This window comes from Candoia aspera, chromosome 2 (assembly GCF_035149785.1).
Source record: "Candoia aspera isolate rCanAsp1 chromosome 2, rCanAsp1.hap2, whole genome shotgun sequence".
In the NCBI taxonomy this organism is placed as follows: Eukaryota; Metazoa; Chordata; class Lepidosauria; order Squamata; family Boidae; genus Candoia; species Candoia aspera.
In genome coordinates, this window is record NC_086154.1 from 107,628,324 (window position 1) to 107,644,288 (window position 15,965).

The 15,965-nt window shown below is 41.9% G+C and overlaps 1 protein-coding gene across 2 annotated transcripts in view; it reads left to right on the forward strand.

Moving 5' to 3' along the window:
• Window positions 1-3,979: 3,979 nt before the first annotated feature.
• ST6GALNAC2 (ST6 N-acetylgalactosaminide alpha-2,6-sialyltransferase 2) overlaps window positions 3,980-15,965 on the forward strand; it is a 47,260-nt gene continuing 35,274 nt past the window's right edge. The window contains exon 1 of one of the 2 annotated variants that reach the window (XM_063293024.1): window positions 3,980-4,679. In XM_063293024.1, coding sequence (XP_063149094.1) covers window positions 4,558-4,679 — 122 coding nt within the window. In that variant the 5' untranslated portion in view covers window positions 3,980-4,557. The remainder of the gene's footprint in view (window positions 4,680-15,965) is intronic. The other variant, XM_063293025.1, reaches the window with a different exon arrangement.

The window sequence follows — 15,965 nt, forward strand, 5'->3', positions numbered from 1 at the left end:
TCGGCAACTGAGTTGGGAGAAACCCTAAAGAAGACACTGGTGTTGCCAAACACTGCTGGACACTGGACTGTGCAGCCCCAGAAAGACCAAGAAATAGGGCGCACCATGCGCCTGGACTTTTTTCTAATACCTTGTAGTTTTGATGACCATAATAGTCCCTGGACCTGGAAAAGAGAGTCACAGGGTTCAAGGGACGCTTTGAAGATGTACTCAATTTAGAACAATAGAGAATTTCTATTTCCACATGAAAAGGGATTAGGGTACAATTCTGAAATCCAGCCTACCTGTAGTACGGAACTACGGTTAATCCACTGGTTTGAATTTGTTAGCCTTATAGGCTGGCGCCTGAGTCACGAGTGGACTGATGAACAACTATTGAAGGGGGGTGAGGAATTTAACACCTTAATAGCTTTAACTCAGAAAATAGCTTGTCAGGCTACATATCTTAATTGCTGGTTGTGTGGGTTGACAACTCTTCATGGTGGACATGGATTTAGAAAAGGCTAATGGGCTCTTAAAGAGGGCAGTGGCAAAATTGGCTCAGGAGGTGAAATTGAGGTGGCCCCAGGCCTTGCCAATTGCTCTCCTGAGAATAAGTATTCAGACATCCAAATGACTGGGGCTCTCCCCTTTTGAGATAATATAAAGTCTTACGGGAGAAGAGAAAGCTCCAGCTTTAGGTTTGCGAACCTCAGGAAGCCTTGTGTTTTGTTTTGTTTTGTTTTGTTTGCTTCCGAAAACAAAGGGGTTGCAAATGGGGTACTAACTCAGAAATTGGGAAATTGAAAACGGCCTGTGGCAAACTTCTCTAAGCAGCTGAAGCACAGGGCTGGCCAGCTTGCTTGTGAGCAGCAGCTAAGTGGCCGTTCCATTTACTCTTGCATTTAAAAGGGGTGCTTTAAAACCCAAAAGGAATAAGAGGGATGCACCGGGAGGATCATTTGACAGTGAAGTATGTGTAGACGGAGTGGGAGTGCCTAGGGGAGTGCCGGATGAGTTCAGGGCTAGAGGCCAAATTTTGGCGGGATTTGAATCTTTTCTGTTTTGGTGGGTGACGGTCGACCGGGGATGTGGATTGGATCAACTACATCTATTGTGGCCAACAGGGGTTCATGAACTGTACCGGAGATGTTGTGAAGGGTATTGCAGAACGGTTGGATGCCACTAGTGGGGTGGCCTGGGAGAGTGGAATGGCATTGGATGTGCTGTTGGCGGAGAAAGGTGCTGGGTCTGTATGGTGCTGGGGGGGAGCTGTTGTGCCTTTATTCCGGGCAGCACAGCCCCCGATGGAGCTGTTGCTCGGGCCTTGCAGGGTCTGGCTGCACTGTCTGGGGAGTTGATACTCCAGGATATCTAGAGGCAAGAAACATTTTACAACAATTCGAGTTACAAATTGAACAAACTGATAAAGATTAAAAGGGGGGAATTGTAAGGTATAGAAAAATACAATTTGTAAATAAGGAAGATCTATATATATATATCCATATAAAGCAATATCATATAGATCTTGGTTGGGGGAGATTTTAAGGTGTAAATACTAATATTAGCTAATAGCAAAGGACCAGGGGAAGTGGCACGTATGCCCAACAGCTGATCCTCTTCGGATTGAACTCTTTAAGAACTCACCGCCAGGAACCGGGGAAGTTTTACTGCATCCCACTGCTGGGTCACCCCCGGAAGCTGACCCTCTATGCACTGGAGAAGATGTGGATAATCGTCACCCTGGTGACTCTGGTGGGGAGAATGAGGGGAATTAAGGGGAACACTTTTTGCATTTTGAATTTTGGTAGATGGGAGATGTGGAAAATAGGGATTGATTGTTCTTATAATGTGGGCCATCCTGGTCCGAAATGTCCCGAAGGGAGACACATCTCAATTCAACCCCAACAGTGGGTGCAGGGGTGGCACCCCTGTTGGAACCCCCTGCTGTTTGACAATGTGGTAACAGCGCAGTGTAGAGGAAACCTAAGAGTGGGAGAATCAAGTATAATATGTAATCATGTGGGAGGGATACTTCGAAAAGGGATGTGTGCAGAAAATCTTTGGGCTGAAGCACAGAGAAACACACCGTTAAATCCTAACCTTCAGCTAGATTGCGGAAAACCCCTCATGTCCCAGGGGGCAGCAACAGCAATGCATGATTTAAAAGAAGGGGGAGTGTGTGGAAAATTTAATCTGTCAAATTGTTGCATTGAAATAGATGAAAGTGGAAAAGTGGTACGAGAAATCACAGATAGGATGGTGAAACTAGCCCACGTGCCTGTACAGACCTGGAAGGGACTGCATTTGGGAGACGTTTTTGGGGAATGGTTCCCAAAGCTACCAGGACTCCAGGCTATCGTAGCCCTAATTGGATTGATCGCTGTGGGGTGTGTGATACTGCCCTGTGCGATCACCAACAGTATCTCACTATTGGCAAAAAGGAGGCTACCTCACAAGTCCTGGCCATGTGGGAATATCAGTCTATCCCCGATGATAACCTTAGTGAAAGTAATCTGCCCTGAAAAGGCTGAATACTTTCAAAGGGGGGAATGAGGTGGAATTGGAATTAGGGTCAAGGAAACAACAGAGAACTAAAGCCCTTTCATCAGGCAATTGTTTATTGCAAGTAAGCTATCTGTTGCAAGTGTGGAATGTGGGGAAGAGCCGGACGGGCAGATAAGCAACAGGAACGTATGTGTATTCTGCAGCAGCTAATTGAGCAAAGATAAGGGACGGGAGGGAAGCTCTCCAGCTCCCTCCAGGCTTTTCTCACCCAGCTTGCTTTTAAAGTTGTATCATATATCTCGAAGTTGACACTTAGTCTATGCTGTATAATCATTGGGGGGGGGGTATAAAAGAAGTAGGACCCCGAACCTTCGGGGTTCAGAATTTGAAGCATGAGCTTGTCTGAACCTATGTGCATATTAAACCTTTTCCTGAATGAAGACCAGAGCGTCCTAGTCTTCATTTCTACAACACTAGCTCTGAGTGATTGCACAGCACTGGATGGATTTTTTGAAGGGTGAGGTTCCTCTGCAGTTTATTTGAAACAGTTTATTTCTATTTCTTTGCAATGTGGCGGCTCTACTGAGCTTCTAGGTGATCTATTATCATCTAGAGGTCTGCCAAATGCATGCAGAATCTCACATTCCCGGAAGAGTTTTTTGCACGTCTCTCCTGTTTTCCCAGTTGGTGAAAATTGTTGCTTCACTCAGCCGCTTGACCCTTGGATTCTAACTACTAGTTTTTTACTGATTAGATTTCTCTGTCTCTCTATGGAGATTCACTTCCTGGGCCTGCTGTTTATAACGTATTTCCCCCTCCCTCCGAACGATGCAACTCTAGCTTAGGCAATGGGAGCACGCATCCATTTGCAAAATGGCTAGCATGTCATAATTTCCTCGCAGGTTGCAAACCTTTTTATAAATGCACGAAGGAAGATGGTTTGGCACCCAGTATCCCCTCATAGTAAGCCCCCAAGGGTGGCGTTTAGTTTTGTTTTGCGACCAACCAAAAGCACCCATGATTTAAAAACAGGGTTGGAAGGAGCAGCTTTTTTCTGCTGGGGCGCGGTGATTTTTGTTGCTCCAAGACAGGCGGCAGCTCGAACTGGGGCAAAATGATGTACTTTGCCCCCTCTTATTGGTCATTTGTACAGGGTACCGGGAGGCTCAGGGTTTTCAGCATTTTGAAATTGGCAGAAGATCCCTCTATTTCCCCACTCAACTTTGCCCGCCCCTCATGGGGCCACTGTTTGCTGTTGGCTTCTAATCGCTGCTTGTTTGGGGAAGCCGAGCCAGTAGCATGGGATTGGCCATGCCACTAAACAGCCTATCAAAGGAGTTTCTCCATGGCCTTTTTCCCACCGCACCTTCGTGCATTATGGCAGAGAAGCTGGGTTAATTCACGCTGCGGGTGGACGGAGCCGTCTTCTCCCTTCCGGATGTACCCGAGACTTCGAGACTCGTGCTTTGGATGGCTTCGTGCAATGTGTGGGCAGTTCTCTAAAACCGAACTAAACTGTGACTCTAGGAGAGCCCCGGTTTATCCCAGTTAAATATTTTAATGTAATACTCTTCCAAGGTCGACGCTGAAGAAGAGAACGGACTTTGGGAGGAATGTCTGTCTAATCGGCTCACAGTTAACTGAAGCGTCGCGTCTCGCACCCTGCAAACAAGTCCGAACCAGTTACTCAGGCGCAGCGTCCCCCCGCCCCCCCTTCTCGGTCTCTTTAGCTACCATTCGAAGGTGCCTCGGCAGCGAGCAACAGATGGAAAGGCAGGAAGAAACTAGGCGAGGACACAGTCTTTACTGCGGCGCGGAGAAATACCCGGGCTCCGGAAGACCGTTCTCCGCTGAGCTCAGGAGCGCCGCGCAGCTCCGTAACTTTTCAAAAGAGGGAGGAGGAAGGAGGAGATAAAGCGCTCCGCTGTTTGGGAGCCGGGGTGGGGGGTGTCGCTGGAGAGTGGAGGTGACTTGATTTCTTCCGTAGTCAGAGTTAGCGTGCTCCAGCTGACTGGACGAGTCCCCGCGGTGCAGGCGGCGCGTTTCCCCCCTGCGGGTCCTCTTCCCTGAATGGGGTCTCCCCGGAGGAAGAGGCTCTGCCTTTTGTTCCTGATAGGATTAGCGCTCTCTGTCATTTTCCTCGGACACTACTACACGGCGGATTCGCCCATCTGCCCCAGGAGTGCGTCCAGGTAAGAAGACTTGGAGAGGGAATGTTTCGAAATCCGGAAGGCTGGAAAAACTCTGACGCTGTTGGTTGCTGGAATACGAGGCTGCTCGGGAGCGAGGGCAGCCCCCCTGGTGTTGGGTAGGATGAGCGACGCTGGGAAACAAGGTATAATTCACTTTCTTGAAAAAGAAAACCAACAAACGCACAAGCATGCCATTGAAGAGGCACTTAGCAACCCCGTGGAGAACAAAGCGCTCAAGGCAGCCTGGAAAGCGGTGGAGCTACTTAAGTTCTTCCCCAGCCTCCAGTTTTCCGAAGGAAAACAAAGTTTCAAAGTACTCAGACCCATAATTCGGAGGACCTATTTCGTGTTTTCCTTTTAAGTTAAAACGTTTTTAATGTAACTGTAATCGGCCGTCCCCCAACCCGGTGCCCTGCAGATGTGTCTGGACTACAGCTCCCAGAATTCCCAGCCACCATGGCTAATGGCCCATACTGGCTGGCAGCTGTAATCCCAACATATCTGGGGGCAGCAGGTTAGGGAAAGCCGTGGTAAGCATCAGAAGTGGGTTATCTCACACTTCAGGTCTAGCCCTGAGCAAGTAATACATTCCATAGTTTGTTTGCTTGTAATCAAGAATCCACTAATTCTTGAGATTGCAGATGGACTAAAAAGCCTTCACCTCAATGTTGGGAAAATGATGAATAAATTTAATAGAATGTGGCTCATAATGTTGCAAAGAATATGTCAAGGAGAAGTCAGAGTGTTTCAGTGTACATCATTGATTACTTTAGACATATTTGGGGGGGTATTTTATAAATCAAGAGTTTAATATTTAGCCTCTTTCCTCTGTGATTGTTGTACTGTGTATTCTCTTACACAAGCATCCCTAGATTTTGAACTTTTAGAATTTTAACAGGAGTGGAATAGATGACCTAGCATATTTGGGGATCACTCAGAAGGAAAAGCTGAGTGGTCTATTGAGGTTCCTTCTGGACATGGTAGTCAAGTCAACTGGTTTTCCACTCTGTAAATGACAGTGTCCATCTCTTTACTTATTCTCTATAACACACACTCCCAGTTAAACTAAATAAATGTTTATGAAATGAAGAAATGATTAACATGTTAGGTCATACCCACATGGAGACGTAAGAACCAGTCATTCCTTCGTTCCTGCCAAGACAGCGTATGGGAGCAGCATCCTCTCTGATTCCTACCCACATTCCAGAGTAGGATATAATTCTGAAGAGTGTTACCTTTTTTAAAAAAGAAAGGTTCTCACTCTCTTTATGTATATCTATAGATAGATAGACACACACACATAATGAATATATACATAAATGAATAAAACACAAATAGGTAAAATAGGTAGTTTAAACCTTTATATACTTCTCCCCATCCTTCAGTTGAGCCTTTTATTCTCCCGATCTCAGAAAAGCTTTCTGCACTTGTTTATTGGCTCCTGAAAATACATCCAAGGAGGGAAATGGAACACATGCTCCCATTCTTACCAAATATACTTGTAACTTAACCTATCTTAACCTAAGGACCTTCTGGGCTGCAGTCTAAGAATGCAACTGTTCCAAGAATTGGAACATGGTTTCAGCCTGTCTTATGGAGGGAAATAACTAGAAAAACAACAGCACAAAACAATCTGATGTTTAAGGCCAACCTAGACAAAATTGCAGAAAAGTGTCTCTGAGTGGATTCAGAACAAAAAAATGCATGCACAGTACTGGAGAAAGTCAGTGTAGTTTTATCTGTTCGGCCAGGAAGCACCTGTCTTTGAGAGCAAGTCAACTATCAGGCTTCGTCATGCTGTTGTACAGTTTCCTTAGTTTTCTTGACCCAGACACACTATGGAGAGAAATGTCTAAATTCTAACACATTTATGTCCTAGAGGCTTTTGTCCTGAAGTGCACTGTTGTCCCCCTTGCTTGAACGGACTACGGCACGCTACAAGTTGTATTGTAATTTTATAGGGATCTAAGGAACTCATTTATTCTTCCTATCTTGCAACAACATCCCAGATAGACAGATCTTTGGCGCGCAAAGTTTCTGCGTTGCTGATTCTAATGATAACATCACTAATATTGTAGCCACATTTTCCATGACAGCAGTCAAAACATGTCATCAAATAATGTGATCCTGGTTATCATATATTTAACTGTTTTTATATTCTTTTATATGCTAATGGATATGGATGACTGATCCTAATAGGAATGTAAAATGAAGTGCACTGTAGCTGGGCTCCAAAAGAACTTCATGAAAGCCTTAATGCTGAGATTTACTGGTTGTTCAATGACATCTTAGAAAGATGTGTGTCCTATCAAAACCAAGAAAGTAGTACTGGGATACATTATTTCATTAATATCTTGATAATATTTTTATGCAGAATCTACAGTATTGGAAAAAATACTTTGCAGTCCTGAGTGGATCAGCATGTTTAATTGTACTATATGGGCTTTCTGGGAAACTGAAGGGAATGAAGGGATTGTTCCTTTCCCCAGGGCATCGTAGTTTGATAGAATCAAAAGGAATTCATGATTCTTTTTTCAATATAAAATGAATTCTATATTTTAAAATGTCACATAAGCTCATAATATATTGGAAACTTTGGTTTTCTCTTCTACCATTCCCTCTTTTTAAACCGTTCTTAACTTTTAGAGTAAACAAGCCATCAAGGAGATACTGGATTTCAAGGCTGTAATGTATAATCTCTTTATAGAAAAGATACAGAGAAGCAACACGATACATCTCAGAAAAATGGTGAAACCAGACACAGTATTTGAGAACAACCTTGCTATAATTAAGCTTAAAGTATGCTACTTTGAATGTGGGGAGAGAATACAGTAGCTTTTCAGACCTCTCTTAGCCTCTGTTGCAGGACTAATGCTTATTTATTTTCTCCAGGAAAAGGAAAGACTTGAAGGAAAGAGCAAGGCTGGACAACTGATCCAGCATTTAAAGTGGTGAACTTTCCATCTGAAATGCAGGTTGCACAGGCAGGTTCTGTTATAGGGCTGAAATATTCATGTTGAAGCCATACTTGATTGTGTAGTCTTCTCATTTTGTTAGTGGTCATAGTAGTTGTCATTTTTGGATTGTGTACTACTCTCTCCTTCAATCTTAACTCCACTAAAACAACTTGCGAAATAAGTCAGGCTGAATGATAGTGACTGCCCCAAACTCACCACTGAGTTTCCCTGAGTAAGGCTGGACTTGAACCTACCTCACCTTATGTCCAATCCTACATGGCACAGGGCTAGATATTTGCAGGACCATCTGTCTCCAATTACCTCTGCCCATCCTACAAGAACTGGCAGGGTTGGTGTGTTCCAGGTCCCATCAATTGAACATCAGTTGGACTCAGGAGACATGGCTTCCCAGTTACAGCGCCCGCCCTCTAGAACAGTGCCTCACCCCAAGGTTCAGCTGTCCCCAACCATGCCAGCCTTTAAGAAGGCCCTGAAGATGTTCTCCCCCAGGCACTGAGCAGGATGGGGTATGAACCCTCTGGTTGTTTTGTTCCTCGAGATGGTATGGATTTTATATTCCCATTGTTGTTCTTACATTGTGACTTTTTAAGCCTGCCTTGTTAGCTTCCCAGGGTGGCTTGGTGAATGAGCAATAATATCAATTGAATTAATAATTAAAATAATAAATAAAAATAAATTACTCTTCTCACCCCTCATTCTTTCAGTGTCATATTAAAAAAAATCTATTGCTAATAATGTCACAGTAAAAGAATACATTTGTCTTCAGTGCTGTTGTGTTATACTGAAATTTAAGAATTTATAGTGAAGTTAAGCACTAGGAGAATAAAGGAGAAAGTGAACTGTTTTCAGCCGTTCTTTTTTTAAGCCTGAACTTTTAAACTGGAGAAGCCATGCAGATTTTGCTACGTCTTTCAGAGCTTTCATATTAAAACCTTCTCATTTTTTTCCCATAAACAATTCATGATGGATGAAGAAAGCTTGGCTCAGAATTTCATAATTGCCTGAGGTTTGCCTAAGAAGTGACTTACTAGCAATTCTTCGTTTTTGCTTACAAAAGTTCTGCTTTCCATCCTGGTTCCGAAAAGGGAGATTTTCATTGTACAATGCATATTTAAAATGTAGAAATTGTTGCTGTCAGATGTGGGGATGGCCACCACTTTAAATAGTTTTAAAAGTAGCTGGACAAATTGAGGAAGAATGATCCACTACTTCTAGAACAAGCTCTTTAGCAGCAGCCTGCTGGTCCATGTTTGTGAACTTCCTAAAAGCATCTGGTTGGCAATTGTGTGACACCAGATGCTGGATTAGATGGGCCATTGCCTTAATGCAGCTGAACTCTTCTGGGAGGAATGATAGAGGGGAAGGTCTAGTTTTGTTTTTTTCTTAACACTTCCCCCCCTCCCCCATGGAGTTCCACATGTAAAAGTTACCTGTAACAAGAATCTTGCAAAAGCAGAAAGCAGCCACAGTAAGTGAGGGGATCTGGCGTAGAAGAATACTCCTGCAGAAGTCCATGTCATGGAAAGATAAATGGTTGAAATTATCAAGTAATTTTTCCCAAGTCTTGACTGCATTGCTGAAGGTATGGGCTGAGCACCCATCTCAGTGCTTTAAATTCATGGTCCTCTCTTTCTCTCTCTCCCCCTCTCTCCCCGCCCCCACTTAGGACCACACTCTTTTTCTCTCTTTCATCCAGCATACCAGATCCCACCATCCCAGTCTTTGATTTTTCCTCACCTTCACTGTCAAATGCTCCTAAAACATTCACATGCACACAAACAAGTGGACAGCTTTCTGCCAGGCATGCCACTCCTTTTATTGCTTTTGCAGTCTCCCTGGGTTGTTGCAGCCCTATCTTGGTCTCCCAGCTTCCTTTTTCCATTCCCTCAAGTCATCCCCACCTCTCTCCTACTTGCCTCACTGCCATTCCCAAGTCCCTTTCCTTATTAGGTAGTGGTAGTGAGATCTGCCTATCCAGCTCCTCCTTTCTTTTTTGCATGTCTGAAAATGCTTCAGAACAAAGCCTTGGCCTCCAGATACCTACAGTACCTTCTTTGCTTCTTAAATGGTTTTCTAGGTCCATCTGGGGAGTAAAATAACCTTTCACTTTGAAGCATTCCTGCTGCCTTCTTTAAAAGAGAAAGTGTGTGCATAATTATTAATGAATTCACAGCTTATGGTTAACTGAAGAAGTGAAGGAGCTGCATAGTTTTGTTTTCTTTGGCTCAACAGTTGATAAAAATTGATAGCATATTGGAGAAGTGAGGAAGGCAATGACAAACTTAAACAAAAACATAATATTTCTATGAGATTATTTCTATTTTAAGATCCCTCCATCTTTTATTCTTTGTTTTAGTTGGGTTTTAATATTTTAATGTATTTATTGTTTTTAGCTCTTTGTACGCCACCCAGAGTCACTTGTTTGTGAAATGGGCGGCTATAAATTTAATAAATAAATAAATAAAGATAATATTTTTATGTCAGCAAGAATCAGAATAGTAACTGTAATGGTTTTTCCAGTGGTAATGTAGGGCCATGCATGCTGGACATTAAGAGAGAATGAGGGAAAGGAGATGAAAACCCTTCTAGTTAAGGATTTGGAGATGATGAGTACAATGGCTGTAGGAGGACTATAGACTGCAAGAAGAAACAGCCAATCTGTCCTGGATGGAATATGAAGACTAACTGGTCTATTGAGGCGATGATGAGCAAGCAGGTTCATATGTAAACTTTGGGCATGTGATCTATGCCAGTCTTAGACTAGAAGAAACAATTGCTTGGCAAAAAAATAGAAGACAACAAATAAGAGGAATCGATGGGACCAGTTATAAAGGAGATTATGTGAATATCCTTGTACGAACTATGGGTTATTGTCATGGACAGGTCACTATGGTAGACATTTTTCCATACAATCATTAGTGGTTAGACCTGGCTTGATGGCACCTAGTAGAGATACCAGCTGAGCACTTTGGGAACACAGTAGTGGCTATCTGTCAGCATCCACATTACCCTATAATAAGAACAAATCTTCCTGTGCTGAGGAAATCCATAAGTCCTTAGAGAAGGAAGCGAGAGAAAAGCAGGCTTTTGCTGAAGATGCATGGCAGGAACTATCTTACTAACTGACAGATGTATGTAACATTTTTGTTAACTGAACTAACTCAACATGTTAATCTGACCAGGGATGGGTTGTACTTCAAGTAGCAAAGCAAGATCTGTCTGTGTCTCATTACTTAGTCACATTTGGAAATGTGCTCTCAGGGACACTTCTGGGCCCTTTAAATATAAAGTCAGGGATTTGGCTCAGCCACCAGATGTTGTAGAGACTAATAGGCAGTATCTCTAGCACATCATCCAGTTTTCAAATTTATTCCATTTTTTTTTTAAATATTCATTTTATCATCTGACATCACCAAAAATTAAAACAGTCATTTCTACCTGCTTGCAGTGATACAACCAGTTCTGAAGAAAAACCACAGTTAAGTATTTAGAATGAACTTTAAAGATGCAAAGGTATCTGTGTGTCTTTGCATGTATTAAGCATAGAGTGAGGTAGCTTGTTTTTGTTACTTGGTTCTCATGGCTACATTTGAAGAGAGCTTCCGCAACCATTTTTTAAAGTAATAATTGAAATGCACACTTCAGGGTAATCTTTTGATCTGAGGTACATAAGGTGCCGGGGGAACTCACTTTGTAAAATTAAAATAGGGTAGTATTAAAACATCCACAAATGTGCTTCTGGTGTCTTGAGAATAGAACAGAGACTGGAATGTTTCTTAAAAGTTTGAAATGCCTTTGATGTGGATTTGGTGTTTCTTATCTTCTTATGAGTCATTTAAACGTGTCTCTGAAATTTTGACAGCCAAAATGAAGAGTGTAAGAGGAACTGTAGAGTCCTCCCCTTTGGCCATTTAAGAGGCCCATTTAAATTGGGCTGTGGAAGTTCTGTCTACATTTTCTAATCAGGGAATCACATGTGCCCTGAAGTGCAACATTTAATAGCTCAAGTCCACAGCTCATAGTGGGTAGGGCTCACCCACCTTCATTCACTTACACACCATTCATATACACCTTGCAGTATGTGCAGGGAGGGGACTCTTCTTTCAAGAACGCAGAAAGAAATCCAGAAAGGTCTGGCCATGGAGGAAGAGACATGATGTCTTTCTCCATGGCTTGCATTACTACATTTTCTCTATGCTTACAGGAAGAGACAGCTATGTGCAGGGAAGCATACAAATAATCTAGTGAGGGAAGAAACCAAATCTTTCCATAGATTCCACTCTCGCAAGCTTTTGGGAGTAGATTAAGATTTCTACCAAGGCTTCAGCAGACCAGGTGGAGAGTTTTCATGGGCTGGAAATTACTCATTCCTGACCCTGGACTTGTTGCCTGAGTATATTGGGTTTTATTTTATTGTCCTATTAAATTGATATGATTTACAACACAAATGACTCTTTCCTTTCTTTGTGCCACTCTGCTGAGGAAAAGCTTCCATATACTGGCTGAGTTACTTGGAGAGTACTATGTTGTGGAATGCTGCCCCGCTATATTTAACTGATTAGATTGCCATTCTTGGCCGTCCTCATTTTAGAAGCTGCTAATCCTGTTTGTAACCACAAAAAAGATGAAAAAGTGGGCTTGATAGATTTCAAACATACATCACCGATGCTCTTATCTTAGGTCTGTATTTGCTGTATAATTTTAAGAACTATTGTGATGGAACAAACCTAGTTAGGAAAAACAACATTCCATCTGCCCCACACACTGATCTCTCTTCACAATAAACATCTTGATCTAAACATTTATATCAGAATTTAGCAGTTGAGTTCACAGAGTGATTCTTGCAAATGTGCTCATTAAAATCAGTCAGCAACTTAATCAAAGTGGAATCTGTGTCTAATTAAGTATTAATTCAAAGCATATAATTTTGGGAAGGCTAAGAACAACACATGCAATCAAGAAATACATCTAGCCAATTTTTAAAATACAGACATCAGTGGACATTCTTTCTCAATGGTAGATCCTGCTAAAATCTGATTTATACTTTGGTTCTCCTTAGTTTTGAGGTCCCCCTAAAAGCATGGAGATGGTTTGGAAGATGCTTGAGCAAGTCAGATTGTCTAAAACTCTGTTTGCTAGGCTAAATCCAAATAAATTGCGCAGACTTCCTTTTTGCAGCATTACTTTCTTCACTTTTTTCCTCCCAGGAAAAAGAACTTGAACAGCTCCGAGAATCATATTGGCAACACATGATATCCAGAGTCTGTGTTCCAATTTGTTTATTTCAACTAGTTGTAATTAACATTCTTTACACAACATTTGCATAAAAATGATGCAAGCCAAGCTGAAGCAGCTGAACATTCTGCAGTAATTTTTATGATATTCATAATTATTAACTTCAAACATGAAATTCCCCTTGGATGTTATTGGTGACAAACCAGGGCTATATATACATTTATTTCTACAATGCCACATGGTGCTTTACCCAATCTGGTGTTTTGGGACTGCAGTTCTCCAGATTCCTAGCCAGTATTGCTATTGGCCATACCGTAAAACTATCTGGAAAACACTTGGTTGGGAAATAATTACTTTGGTGTGCCTTGTAATATCCTTGAACTACTGCAGGCTATTTTAAACTTCCCATGACCATGAACAAGAATACTGTAGGGTTCCTTATATGCACAGGAATCAGGAACATGGCAGATATACATCAAGGAACAACTTCATGGTTTACTTTGGCTGGCCTTCCCTCTATACCATTCAACCAGTCATTAAATAACCAAAGTCTATATGCAAGAAGCTGGAGGGTCATCACCTTTGAATAACTCAGGATGAAACATATACTTAGTTACCTCTCAAAAATCAGATCCTTTGGAAATAGGAGGAAACCCACAGTTTCTCTTAATATGCATGTAACAGAAGGGCTAAGCAATAACTGACCTCCCAGATGCTGAATTCCAAACTTTGAACAGCCCCAGGCCTTATGGGCACATATTACTGGCCAATAGCATTTGGAAGGCTGCAAGTTACTTACCTAAAATCTAGAGAGTATTTTTGTGCTAACAGATAGATGGAGTTTTGAAGGTACACTGAGGTTAGTTTCTTAAGATGACTGCCAGAATGGGTGTAGTTAATCTGAAAAAAATTTCCAGACAGGAAACTGACTGAAGTTGTTTCTGCAGCCACCACCATTGTTATCTTTAAGGGTCTTGGAATTAAAATTATCGTAGAGTCTGGTGTTTTGCTTTGTGGCGTACTATGGTCCCAAATGATTTTTTAACAAAAATACGTATTTCCAACAATAAAGTTAAATGAAATAGGGAACCTGTCAGACTTCAAAGAAGATGGTTGTGGACATATTATGTACCCCAGTCATAGAGACTCTGCTAGAAGAAAATACCATTCCATTGTTTATCAGATATCTCAAATAATCATTCTTCTGATCCTAACAGTTTATCCAGAGTCTTGTACTGGTTGTATGAATTACATTAAGACATAAAAATAGCTCTGCTGGATCAGGTAAAGGCCTGTCTTAGTCTAGCATTTTGTTTCTCTCAGGGGCCAATCACATTACAAGCAGGAGATAGAGATGTACCCCCTCCCATAGTTCTCCTTAACCAGAATTTGGAGATTCCACTGAGTTTTCAAGACTGGCAACTGTTGACAGACCCATCCTCAGTGAATTTGTCCCCTTTCATAGTCATCCCAAGTTTTAGTGACCATCACCCTGTCTCATACTAATGAATTGCACAACTTAATTAAGGGAGTTAGCCCTTTGCAATCAAATGCCATACAGCTGCATTGGCCTGTGTTGTTGTTTATTCGTTTAGTCGCTTCCGACTCTTCGTGACTTCATGGACCAGCCCACGCCAGAGCTTCCTGTCGGTCGTCAACACCCCCAGCTCCCCCAGGGACGAGTCCGTCACCTCTAGAATATCATCCATCCATCTTGCCCTTGGTCGGCCCCTCTTCCTTTTGCCTTCCACTCTCCCTAGCATCAGCATCTTCTCCAGGGTGTCCTGTCTTCTCATTATGTGGCCAAAGTATTTCAGTTTTGCCTTTAATATCATTCCCTCAAGTGAGCAGTCTGGCTTTATTTCCTGGAGGATGGACTGGTTTGATCTTCTTGCAGTCCAAGGCACTCTCAGAATTTTCCTCCAACACCACAGTTCAAAAGCATGCATTGGCCTGTATGTCCCTGAATTCCCAGGAACTGCAAAAATCCAGATGACTGCTAGATGGCAACAAGGAGATGGTTTTTCTTTCCTTCTTTATGTCTTTGCTTTCTTCTAATGTAGGCTGACCATACATACCATTTTAAACGGGACAGTACTTTTTTTCACATTTCCCGACCATCCCGTCATTTTAATATAAATGTCAATTTTGTCCCGTTTTTTAAAAAAACATTACTTAAAATTTTGAAAGTTCCCACAAACCTGACAATGGTGATTGGACAGGTTTTGGAGATGTGAGCATGTCGGTGATGCCGCAGCGAGCTGTGAGGGAGAGCAGCAGCTTGACCGAGCGGGAGACTGTTATGAACAGTATGTGGTCAAAGGAGAAATCTAGATTAAGTGTTGAGACAATGAGGGCTATGTTAGTTATAAAACAAAATTGTGTCATGGAGTGTGAGAAGTTTTATGATAAGGTACTGAAAGACCAAAATTTGCTGTGTAAGATTACTTCATCAGAGAAATATTCATGGTACGATCGTGGTGAAATACAGTCCCCCTCTACGTCTACCTACATTTCTGTATGAGTTCTGTCACTGAAGAATAATTGTTAGCTCAATATGTTCATGTAATAAAACTTTTTCATTTCAATGAAAACAAAAATCTTTTTATATATACAGTAATCTGTTTAAGGGCCAGCAAATGGATCTTAAAAACTCTTTAAAACTTTTTTTATCATCTTACTTTTTCATGAAGACAGAATATTACATAAGTTTAACCCCGTCCCATTTTTGCCATCCCAATGTCCCGTTTTTGTCTCAAGGAAATATGGTCAGCCTATTCTAATGATGATCAAGATTTTTGCAGCTCAGATCTGGTAGTCATAGTTGTAGTTCAATGTACTTGGTGAGTACCAAGTAAGGAAAAACAGGTATGACTAACTGAATTTTCAACTCTAACAAAATATCAGAAAATTAAATGAATATCAATGTTATAAAATGTGCCAGCATATAGGGGGAAGATTATTATACATATAAAGCAATGCATTTTCACTGGTGGCTACCCAGTACCACTCAGGTGCTTCTGGATCCAAAATAACATGATAAACTCTCTTGAAGGACAAAAAGGGGCAGTTG